Raw genomic sequence first — 12630 nt, forward strand, 5'->3', positions numbered from 1 at the left:
TGAGACTTTATTGATGCACAATAAACCCTAGGGTATCCTCTCTCCAGTTATCTCCTGAAGCAATAAGCTTTAAAACACTCAAACGGACTTTAAACCAGCTAAAATTTAGCAGAAAAGTATTTGACTTTTATTTGAAGTGCTTGACAGTAGGGTTTGTACGAATGGAAATTTCGGGTTGTCACATCATCCCCCCGTTAGAAGGAATTTCGTCCCGAAATTAGAGTTTAAGCAGATAAGTAGTTACAAAATAACTAAGTAAAAGATGAGGATATTTCATTTTCCACTGATCCTCTCGCCCCCAAGAGAATTCAGGTCCTCGCTTGGCTTTCCAGCGAACCTTCACTATTGGGATACGGCCCTGTTTCGTTCGTTTGACCTCTCGGTCCATGATCTCTACAGGTTCTTCCACGAAGTTGAGGCTCTCGTTGATTTCGATCTCAATGAGTGGGATTACAAGAGTCTCATCGAACAGACACTTTTTCAAGTTCGAGACGTGGAAAGTAGAATGTACGTTACTGAGTTCGCGGGTAAGTTGAGTATGTAGGCTACGGGCCGATTCTAGCGAGAATCTCGAAAGGCCCTGCGAAACTTTTCTGTCGGTCACTAGAGTCTTTAATCGTCCACTAATCTGAACGATCTTCCCTAATGATGCCCTCATACTCTAGATCGTGAATTTCATAGCTAGCTTTGAGGGCTTCTAACTGATGGAAGGCTTAGGTAATGACCTTACCTCGTTACATCAAAATGCAACTGAGCCCTGGATTTGGAAGTGTCTACTTGAATTCCCTCTTCACTAACAATGTGACACAGGAATTTGACTCTTCGAATCCAAACTTGCGTTTAATAGAATTTCTCTTAGAGCTCCTCTGAGCGAAATGTTTCCAAGATCTGTTGACGATGTTGACTATGTTCCTCCTTACTACGAGAGTAGATAAGTATATCACCGATGAAGACGATGATGAACTGATCCTAGTAAGGACGACACACCTTATCCATTAAATCTATGAATACTGCGGTGCGTTTGTTAATCCGAACGGAATCACTACGAATTCGTAGTGCCCATAACGAGTTCGGAAGGATGTCTTCGGAACATCCTCCCCTAGCACTCGTAGTCGGCGATACCCGGATCTTGGATCGACTTTTGAAAAGAAGATCGCCCTTTTACAGTCGATCAAATAATTCGTCTATGATAGGCAAAGGGTACTGATTTTTGATGGTTAGCTTGTTAAGCTTCCTGTACTTGATGAATATACGAAAGTGATCAGTCTTTCTTTTTGACGAACCAGACAGGAGTTCCCCAGGGTGAGAAGCTTGGTCTTATAAAGTTTTTGCTGAGCAGTTCGTTAAGTTGATCGAACAGTTCTTGCCTCAATGCAGGTGCTAGACGATAGGGCGGTTTGGCTACTGGGGTAGCCCCTGGAACTAAGTCGATCCTAAGTTCGATTTGATGTTGCGGAGGTAATCCTTGGAGTTTTCTGTTCTATCTGAATCTATTGTCTCGATCGGTGAGAAGGCATTTGATTGGATTTTAAGTTTATCCGCATGGCAGTACGATCACTCGTAGTCTTGGGCCGTCTCCGTCCTAAAGTTCCTATCAGAAGTCATATTTGGTTCATCAATCACACCTTCGTGTATACGAGTCGTATATAATTAAGACTGAAGAGGCAGTCGAATAAATGATTCTTCTTTAAGCTCACATCCAAACAAGGAAAAGAAGTTAAAGCGGAATCATTAAATCTAAGCCTGTAGAATCTTGATTATATACCACCCTTGCGTATACCTTCTCCAGTGATAGATCAACCGTATGGGTCTTCGGGTTGAACTTGACGTATTGTACGAGTGGTACTCCGAGGAGGTTTGTTGAGGTGTCTTCGGGAAGGATACGAAGCATAAGATACTCTCCACAAGAGTACCTCGGAATTCTCAAATGACGGCTTCGCTAGAAAGGCGGTTTTGGAGAAAAGAATTTACGCGTGAGACTGGTATTGTGAGGATCGGATTTGCTCAAGTTATATGAAAATGTCGGACTACTCGGAATAAAAGGAATTAGACTTAGTTCATAAAGGTATTACAAGCTAAACACAATGGTGCAACTTTTAACAGAGTTTCAGTACTTAAGTTTAGTACAAGACTACTGCTGCGAAATAGGTACACTACAAAAGCAAGTATACGCAGCACGAGAGTCCCTTAACTGGCAGGATCTCGCAAAAGACAAGACTCGAGTTGCACTAGTGTTTAACAGTTTACAAGTCTATTATAACGAAACGCCCTAGAATTTCAACGTGGGTCCGGAGTAGTCTCTCCTGCGGCTGTGATCCTGAGTATCTTCCCGTTTGCGCCAGAATTCTCTGTTATTGGACAATCCTTCCAGAGATGTCCAATCTCACCACATAAATGACATATTTGGCTTGTACCAGCATTAGTGGTGGAAGTGAAGTGTCGGGTCGGAGTTATGTGGACACGGTTGTTTTCGTTGATCTTCCTTTTTGGACAATCCCTGTAATGGTGTCCTGCCTCACCACAACTATAGCAAACTTGGCTGGCTCCGGTGGTAGAGGTGGTTCTACAGAAACAAGCAATGTGTCCCGTTTTGTTGCAATTGATGCATTGCAATACCCGGCAAGCTCCATTATGATGGTAGTTACACTTGTTACACTTTGGGAGTGTTCCCTCATATCGCTTGACCGGTGTTGAGGTGGCAGGGGTCGCCACTGGCTGCTGATGCATGGCAAGCCTTTGGAATCGCTTGCGTTCCTTTTGAGCTTGACGCTTTCGTTTCTTAAACTCTGAGTTGTGGCTTTGGGTGTTCGCAATGGTTATCATTTGTTGGCTTCCCTGGTGGTTACAACAATTTGAATTGTCAACACCTTTTTCAGCCTTACTTTCATTACTAGTGTTGAGGTGTGCAACGACAGCTGTCACGGCAGCTAATACTGCTGCTTGGAAGGTAGCGGCGTCGATATGAAGGATAGGGGTTTCGTTGCTCGGCTGGTTATTTCCGGACGACGACATGATTCTGTTATACAAAAGGAAATGAGTTCGTGAGTGATTATGGCTGAACTCAGATGTATTTCGACCATTCATGTAAAGAGTAGGGGTAAGTTCTCGAGGGTTTGACCTACATCCCTATGATGCAGTCCTAGTAAAGAGTAGGAGTAAATTCATAGAATGGTTATAAGATGATTGCTATCCAACCTTCCACAAGAATTGGAAGTAATCCCTGAGGTAAATTACCATAGCTCAATAACTTAACTAGAGTGAGTTTCGGATAGAATTCTAGCGATAGCAGGATGAAAGTATTTGAACAAAGGTTGACACAGAAATTAGCCGACTGTCCATATCGTTGATATTTATGATGTAATAAGTTTGGGAAAATTGACCTTGTAGTAGGTCTTACATCATATCTGGAGTAGAAAAGTTTTGACAGCATAAAGGCCTAACTAAAAGTACTCACGGTGCTGGGGTAGTTACATAGAAAAGTGCCACATAGGGCATAGACAGGAAAACGATTCCTTATAACAAGGAGGGAAAAATAAGGCATCTTTTACTGGTGACGGTCATCCCTCTGGTGAACCCTTAGTTCAGCCAGTTGACGCTCTATATCTAGCAGGTGTCTTTCGTACACTCTCTGGCGTACTCGGAGCTCTATGACTTCGGCTCGAGTTTCAGCTAGTGCTTGCAGTAGGGCCTCACGGTCTCCCCTAGATCTCTCGCGAGCATCTTCCAGACGAATGGTACGGAGGGTATGCATTCTCGCATTGGCGTCAACTTCCGTGATTTGATGGAGAGCTGTCCTGCCCTGAATCTCGTTTCGGGCCACTATGCGGACCAGGATTGGCAAGACTCTGTCTGCTGAGCCTCCCTCGCTCAGGTCATAATAGCTTTGGTCTCCATCGAATGGTATGGGCTGATTCTGTTCTTGGCTCCACGTCTCCAAACATTCTACCCAAGGAGGCGTCGGGCCTTGAAAATCCGGACGAGGGTTAGGATTTGGATTGGGAGCCATCGGGGGTAGGTTCTCAACTTCAGGCTCGGAGTCAGAACCATCTGCAAAGCCTTCAGCCTGGTGATCACCCACAGGGATTGGATGATCATTTTCTGGCTCTGCTTCAAACCCTCCTCCATTACCTTGGTTAGGGAAGTACAAGTTGCCGTGGGGATGGAATCCAACCATATTATCTATGCGAGAAAAGGGATATAAGAGATAAGCACATAAGTAATTTATAGTAACACAAAATACCCCTATAGTATTTTAGGTTTATGTTCTGTTCTAATGTTTTCATTGTAGTAGTGTTGGTAAGTTTTTAGACTTGTTGCAACCTCACAACCACACTTAGGCACATGCTAGTCAATCCTCGGATAATATAGTTGATCAGGCTATATCTTCCCAGATTTGACTATATGTCTCTAAGTCTACTTGTGCTGCCCAACAATCGTAATACTTTTGTTCTGTCCTAGTGACACTGATTTTAGTATGAATGTAGGCATGTATACTTAGTTAAATATTTTATTATTTAAAAGTATAAATTCTTTATCAGAGTATTTTTAAATCCCGCTGTGTTTATAGTTCGTATATCTTTTATGGGTTGATACACTCGATTCACTATAAACAAAGCTCTGATACCAATCTGTCACACCCCAAAACCAAGAACGGCGGAAACGTTCTGGGGTGGAGGACGTCATGTAAAGTATCACAACAGTGTAAAGTAGTAAACAAGCAACAACATCATCCATTGCATTAATAGTAGAATTTTAATACATGTGTGTTCTTTCATAGTATTCGACATGACAATAAGAAATCAAAAATAAAATACGAGTCTTGACTGCTACGTCTTCTCCAAAACCTGGTCGTCGTACCTGTCTACTGGTGACCTGAGAATACAAGTTATTTTGAAAGCGAGTATCAGCTTTAAAGCTGGTGAGATCATAAGTATTTTAGTGTCATTGCTTTGTAAAACTGTAAGGAAAAAAAGACTTGTAATGGTTTTATGAAAACTTTGTATAAGTATGAAAAACCCTAGAAAATCCAATATTTCCTATTAGTATAAAAGCAGTCTTCTATCAAGACCCGCCTGTTTTGAAGGTTTGCACCTCTGCAAAAATGAAGGTTTTTCCCCTAGTATAACTATTATTATCTAAATATAATTATACATAAACGTGTATGTGATAAAATCACAAAGTAACTATAATAGGGAAAATAATATTTTACCTCAGCAGTGATACTGCTGGCTATAAAGTGAATAAAGAAAAGTCTAAATGAATGAAGTGTAGACTCCAGGTGGTATCGAATGAACAATACGCCTCTAAAGGTCTAAATGAATGAAGTGTAGACTCCAGGTGGTATCGAATGAACAATACGCCTCGAAAAGTCTAAATGAATGAAGTGTAGACTCCAGGTGGTATCGAATGAACAATACGTCTCGAAAAGTCTAAATGAATGAAGTGTAGACTCCAGGTGGTATCGAATGAACAATACGCCTCGAAAAGTCTAAATGAATGAAGTGTAGACTCCAGGTGGTATCGAATGAACAATACGCCTCGAAAAGTCTAAATGAATGAAGTGTAGACTCCAGGTGGTATCGAATGAAGTGTCGTATCGATCTATACACACAATGCCCGCTCTCCCTCCAGGAGACTCTGGTTACAAAGTGATACCACGATGAAGTGTCGTATCGAGAAGTAGTATGTCACATTCTGTTATAGTATTTAATCTTTGTATAGTGTATAGTGTGTTCTCTTGTATAGTGTATAGTATGTAATATATTGGTATAGACTCATGAATGAACTGAGTCTGGTGTGATTCCTTGTACTAGGAATGGTAAATAGTATCTCCTAACTATACCCATTATAGTTACTAGTAATATATGTATATGAATAAATGGAAGTATGCCTTTGCTACCAAAAGGTACTGAACTGACTGGTAGAACTTTTATGTCTATATATGTATACATAATATATAACTAATATTTAGACGACCTTCGGACAAATAACAGGATACCCTAAGTCCACAATCAAACAAGGAACAGGAAATAAGGCGGGTTAGCAGTCCTAAGTCCTTTAAACATTACTTATATAACTATACATATAGAGGCATGCAATTGATAATATAAAAGTTTAAAAGAAGTTTTGTTTGATATAAACAGTTTAAAGTATAAGAAATCCCTTATTTGGAGCATAGTTTGAAGTACGTGAAAACCTTTGCTTGAAACATAGTCATAACAGAATTTGAAAGGAAAGATGTAGTTTAGAAAACTAGTTTGATAAAGAGTTCAACGTGTAAAAGCATTCGAGAAATCTTTTTGAAGTAGTTTGCTTGATAAAACAGCTAAAAGTGTAGTAAATCCATAGTTTGATAGTTAATAATCACATGTGATTGATATAGTAACTATCATGATTCAACTTGTATCCCCCCCATAAAGCATTTAAAAACATTTAAAAGGTTAATTAAGGGGTATGAACTCACCTGCAGTGAGTGGTTTGGATGGAAGTGCAGGATAGGATGCTAAGTGTCCAGTGAAGACTTGAACACACACACGGATCCTATTTAACATGTAGTGATACATAAATGTATCTAATTAGTCATTTAACAACTAATTAAGCAAGTGAAGACACCCTAATACATGGAAACACTTTGCTTCAAGTGCTAAGAGTACTAAAGGGTTGTATCTAAAGAGAATATGGCCTCACATTGGAGTTTACTTCTCATTTGGCAACAAAACATGAGTTTACGGTTTTTGGTCATTTCCCCCATGAGTTTACGGCCGTAAACTCATGGTAATTTGTACCATTGTGTGATTTAAGGTCTTATACCCCTCAAGGAAGTGTTCTAGGTTTGTATCAAAGGCTTAGGAAGGGACTAGGACTCGAAATGACCCTTCTTTGGAGTTTACGGTCCATGGACCACTCCCTTGGAGTTTACGGTCGTAAACCCATGAGTTTACGGCCGTAAACTCATGAGTTTACGGCCGTAAACTCATGGTCACTCCAACCATCTCGTGTTTTGGGGTTTATAGCTCATGCATGCAAGGTTCTAGTCCAATATCCAAGCCCTAGAAGGTGTTAGTGGCACTTAAACACCACTTGATGGTGTTTACGGTTCAAGGATATCCCTTGACCGTAAACACAAGTGTTCTTGAGGGTTTTTGTTGTTCTTCAATGGTTTAGCATGTATTCTAAGCAAATAACTAGTTAGGAGGGGTGTACTTACTTATAGGAAGCTTGTAAGAGTGTTCAAAGTCCAAGAACACTAGTGTGTGTTCTTGGTGTTCTTGGTGAAATGAAGAACACTTGAAGATCTACACAAATGGAATGATTTCATGGATGAAATCGTGTATAAACACTAGATAAGGTGTTATATCGACAAATCAAGGGATAAAACACTTACATTCTTGGAAGATTGGAGGAAATGTCGGATGATACTTGAGAGAGAAATGAGTTTTTCTAGGCTTGAAATGGTGAAAAAGTGATAAAAATGACTAAGTGTCATATTTATACTCCTTGGGGTTTACGGCCGTAAACACCATGTTTGGGTCGTAAACTCCAAACTCTTGGAGTTTTGAGACTTTATTGATGCACAATAAACCCTAGGGTATCCTCTCTCCAGTTATCTCCTGAAGCAATAAGCTTTAAAACACTCAAACGGACTTTAAACCAGCTAAAATTTAGCATAAAAGTATTTGACTTTTATTTGAAGTGCTTGACAGTAGGGTTTGTACGAATAGAAATTTCGGGTTGTCACACCTTACAACGCACATTTACGATGCGCATTGCGTATCATTAAAGACCTTGTTATAAAGAAAGACGACACACATTTTTGTGTGTCATAAAGTTGAATGTTTTAAAAATTTTATATTTTGATAGATTCACTAATTTTCAAATTAAATAACATTAAAAATCTCATAATACAAAATAAAATACCATAAATAACAAAGATAATTCATTTCACTAATATGTCAAATACAAATAATTATTCCAATAGTGAGTAAATGTTATAAAAAATGAACTCAAGAGAAGCAAAATTTATATACAATTGCATTATCTAGCATACTATGTGCCAACAACTCTCTGTGTGTTTGCTTTTGCTTGAGTCTCGTTTCCTCCAAAGCTTCTAGCCATGCCAAAGTATGATATCTTAGGGTTCATGTCCAAATCAAGTAAAACATTGCTAGCTTAAATTCATCAAGTCCTTGGCGTGAAGTCTTAGATAGAAGCTTAACTGCAATCTCCAATCCTTCTAGCAGACCCTAAAGATCATTATTGGCCATGTAGCAGAATCAACCTGCCAAAATTGGATAAGTTAAGAATATGCAACAATGTTGGTGAAAAGACATAAATGCCCCTACCTTGTATTCAACAGTAGCAATGTTTTGGTAGGAACTGGAATTGAAGAAGAATTGGAATCTATCATGCGTTTGGTTGGCAGAAGATCCAACTAAAAAATTTGATGATAACCAGCATACTACAACGTTAATAATGGGGCTTAGATTGCGTATGCTTGTATATTTGTAGAAATTGGAATTGAAATAACATGAATTTATGGAATCACTGGTAGCATTTTGTGAATCAAATGGAATTCAATTCCAATTTCTGAGGAATCCAACCACCTCAAAAGGTAAGGTATATACAAGAAAACCAAAGGTAATAATATAACACCGTACCTCCTCATATCGCCCATCCACATACAAGAGTGGTCTCCACCTAAATTAATAACCAAAAATATATGCCCAAACTCAAATGGATTACTTTTTTTAAAAATTGGACTAAGAGCTTTCAACCAAAATATAAACAACATAAGTTTGCACACATTACATTACATCATATTTTCATCATCTCATTTTGCTATGTAGTATGCATGTATGGATGTACCTCACAAAATGTCATAAGGCCTGGCTTGTCAGCAACAGGTGGCATTTGGTTGCAGACCATATGGGCAATTGGTAACCTAACAGAGTTTTTGTCATCCATCCATGCACCACCTCTTTTCTCAGCTGGGCGAGAGTATGGGTCAAAGTAAAAATAGGAAATGGGTTTGCCTGATAAATCCTTGATACGATAAAATCTGACATCAACATTCCAAACCTACACATATAGAAGAAAAAAAATACATAAGAAAGAAAAGAAATCCCAGATAACAAAAGAAATAGATAATTTAGAATTTAGATTATATCTTACTGGTGCTAAACCATCAGCATCACCTAATTTTCGTGTAATTTCTGTTGGGCATCCAGCCTGGCACTGACATTGGTGGCACGACGGTGGTCAGAGCCTCTCAAAGCAGCAACCTGAGAATGGAGGTGTCAGCATCAACTTTTTTAACAGTAATTATATATATATATATATATATATATATATATATATATATAAGGAAAAGGAAAAGGAGTACTTCCTTGAAACCTGAGCAGCAGCATTGGCGGAGAAGAATGCTTCGTCTTTGTGACCAGCTAGAGAACCAACAAGATCATTAGCCCAGATGTTCCTTCCATCAAAAACTCCAGCAAAAATGTATTTCCCTGATGGGAAGCTGCTCTTGATCAAGTCAAGAGTCTTTTCACCACGGATCAAATAAAAAGTGAAACCAGCAACTCCAGACAATGAAGTTAGGGTTTTGAAGGCTTCAGCTGGAATATCAGCAAAGTAGGCAAAACTGCCCAAGGGTGACTACAGTTTGCAATTGCACTTGAGGCATGAGAATGTGCAGTACTTGGAGAAGTTGAAGCAATTAGTGTTGTTCATTGAGAGAAAATTCGACAAGGTAGTAATAAATTTGATTAATTTCTATTGTTTCTTCATACAAAACTTAAGATCTTTTTATTATATTTTATTATTGTGGCAGGAGGCTGTGCAATTGAGCTTTTATACGCAACCAGATGGTACAGTGACAGGACAGGATTTACCATATGTCGTTACTTTGGGTAGGGACGAGCCCAGCTATCCCGACCAGCTCGTTTCTTTTTCACTTGCACTCACTCAAATGTTGATAGGTGCTGTTGTGAAATGACATAGGTGGTAAATCCCAGAGGTGTAACAGATGTTGTAAACGCAAGTGAATACTTGGGAGTTGAACTTGGTGATTTGCCAGTATATGCACTGGTGTAGTAGTTTCTAAGGGCAATAGCATCATTTACTATGGGCAGAAGTTGATACTCTACTTCTTTTCCATTCGAGTCATAGACAGCAATAATCTCACTCACAACCTGTTATATATTTACATATAATACGCATAACATATCATTATTGTTATTATTATCCAAAAAAAGTGATTTAGATGCAACCAAAAGTTCAAAACCTAAAATGATACTCACTGGAAATCTTATAACATCAGATCTCTTCCACCCTAGGGAATTGTAGACAACAACCACCTACAATACAAAAATCAATATTCCATATTTCCATTTCACATTTATGTAGATATACAGAATATAACAGTTTTTGTTGACTTTCATGGAGAAGATAAAAATATAAAGCATCTCATTACTAATTTTTTGCTAGATGATAGATCCGTTTCAGCTGGAGGGCAATAGCTAAGCTTATGTTCAGAAGTGGACACTGAAAATTGATGAAGAAAAAAAAATTATCAACCCCATTTAATAGTGTTGTGTTATGTGTGTGTAAAGAGAAATACTTGAGTTACATATATATACCTGTTGAAAATTGGTTTCTAAACATCCACATCCAGGTGTCGATGATGATACCATACAAGCTATAGACTCTGCAACTACCACTTCAGTCTGCAAGAAATTAATATAATTTTATTTTTCATACATAACCAAATTAAAAACAGACAAAACTTTTGATAAAATAAAAATACACAAATAGTTTTTAGTTTTCAGTTTTCACATCCTTTTGACCTATAGCCAACCGTTTTGAATAATCATTAGCCACATGTTGTTCAGTTCCACTAACACCATCATGATGCTGTGCAATCCCTAAAGCATCACCCAAAGAATCCGTAGTGGGCCCCGGTTTGTTCCTCCCCTTCATCACTTCCAATACTTTGGAGTTAATCCGTTGAAGTTAATCCGAACGTGTACCCTCGATCATAAAGCGGGGCTGAATTGTTATCCAATGCAATAACTTCGTTGCTTTGTAAATTACTAGTTTGACCATCTATCCAGAACGACTACACAAAATAAAACACATGTTTCAGAAGGCAACATAGGGGTATTTTGGTCTTTTTAACAAAGTGATGATATTGAATTGATATAATTGTAGATGATATTTAACAAAGTTCCTGTCATTATGACAAGATATATCAGAAAAAAAAGACCAATATGTTAAAGATAATGAATATAGTGTTCGTGATACCTGAGAAATTGGGAGTTTCATATCTTTGGAGCTATCAAAGCCATGAATGACAATGATCTTGTAGTTGGCTTTATCTTTGGAGACACCCCACTCTCTGTTAGATAGATGTCTTCCATCATTAAGTTGGATTCGAGGTGAAGTAATAGGAGGTCCACCAGGTGATCCATTAACCCTAGGAGGTGGTGGTTTGATTCGTGTATAAATCCATCCTAGAAAACCACCCACCACAGCAATTGCTACCTTTGCAATCATTGCTACGTAGAAGAAGAAGAAAAAAACACTGTAAGAACATGTAAGTATGGGATTGAGCTATTCCAAGAAATTTAGTTTGGCTATGTTGAATATATTTGATTTTCTGATAGAATTCTAAGTTTTACAGAGGGATGTGGGTTCTGCAACTACAAACGTGTTTTTGAACTTTTGATTCCTCTTTCCAGTAATTTTTAGAAACTCGTATCAACAACTAATTACAGATCGGGTTTACAGATCAGATTAAAATACTTGGAAAAAAGTACAGAGCATGAGAAGGAAACAACCAAGAACGCTTGCTCTCCAACGCCATCGTCATCTTCCGTTGTCGCATAATGCTATTAGGGTTTCATCTGCAATTTATTCTTGAACAAATTCTACTTCCTTAAATTTCTTTCAAATCGAAGTTGTTAGGTGAGGGCTATGAGGCAAGAAGAGGCGGTGAGGGTTGGAGATGGTGGAGATGGGTGAGGGGCGGATATGAACGAGGGGATATGTGAGAGAACTGATGGAAAAAAGGTAGAAGAGAAGCTCATGAGTAGTTGTAGTAGGTGGAGTAATGTAGAGGGGAAGCGGATTCGGGACACAGTCGCCGGTGATGATGAGTCTCAATGGCCGGCGATTAGAGGTGAGCCTGCGGTTGCCAACGAGGTGAGGTGAGACAGAGAAAGGTAAGGAGACGCTAATCAAATCGTCGATTACAAAGTGCTCGTGTAGAAGGGGTGGTGCGTAGAATCTGCATATGAAGGCGTTGAAGAAGGTCGATGGCAGAGGAAGACGCTGAAAAAGATGCAAAGTGCTCCTTTTCCCTGGTCACCTTCAACTTCTTAGCAGTCTCATGGACCGTCTCGGGGCCCATAAACTGCTTTTCTCCGGCCTCAAGCCAACAAGACGGCGTACAACACCTCTGTCCGTACAGAGCTTGATAGGGTGTCATCTTGATGCTCGAGTGGAAACTGTTATTGTAAGAAAATTCTACCAAAGGTAAGTGCTCATCCCAGTTACCTTGGAACTCAAGGGTACATGCTCTCAGCATATCTTCAAGCGTTTGAATCGTTCTTTCGCTCTGACCATCAG

General features: G+C 39.1%; 1 protein-coding gene across 6 annotated transcripts; it reads right to left on the reverse strand.

Moving 5' to 3' along the window:
• Positions 1–7914: 7914 nt before the first annotated feature.
• On the reverse strand, positions 7915–12380 carry LOC145108692 (alpha-mannosidase At3g26720-like). Of its 6 annotated transcripts, none has more exons than XM_079045765.1 (13): positions 11841–12380; positions 11305–11558; positions 10848–11119; positions 10641–10727; positions 10475–10545; positions 10302–10358; positions 9894–10193; positions 9394–9617; positions 9172–9281; positions 8866–9078; positions 8658–8697; positions 8343–8431; positions 7915–8278 (listed from the first exon to the last, which is right to left on the reverse strand). In XM_079045765.1, the coding sequence occupies exons 4-7, from the start codon at positions 10669–10671 to the stop codon at positions 9963–9965; spliced, it is 390 nt and encodes a 129-aa protein (XP_078901891.1). In that variant the 5' UTR covers positions 10672–10727; positions 10848–11119; positions 11305–11558; positions 11841–12380; the 3' UTR covers positions 7915–8278; positions 8343–8431; positions 8658–8697; positions 8866–9078; positions 9172–9281; positions 9394–9617; positions 9894–9962. The 6 variants fall into 6 exon arrangements, with proteins under 6 accessions (XP_078901891.1, XP_078901893.1, XP_078901890.1 ...); XM_079045767.1 differs by having other exon boundaries at positions 9394–9440; positions 11841–12379; XM_079045764.1 differs by having other exon boundaries at positions 9394–10193; positions 10859–11119; positions 11841–12379.
• Between the last annotated feature and the right edge of the window lie 250 nt (positions 12381–12630).

Source organism: Lactuca virosa, chromosome 4 (genome assembly GCF_052849685.1).
Source record: "Lactuca virosa cultivar CGN04683 chromosome 4, Lactuca_virosa_CGN04683_v6, whole genome shotgun sequence".
NCBI lineage: Eukaryota > Viridiplantae > Streptophyta > Magnoliopsida > Asterales > Asteraceae > Lactuca > Lactuca virosa.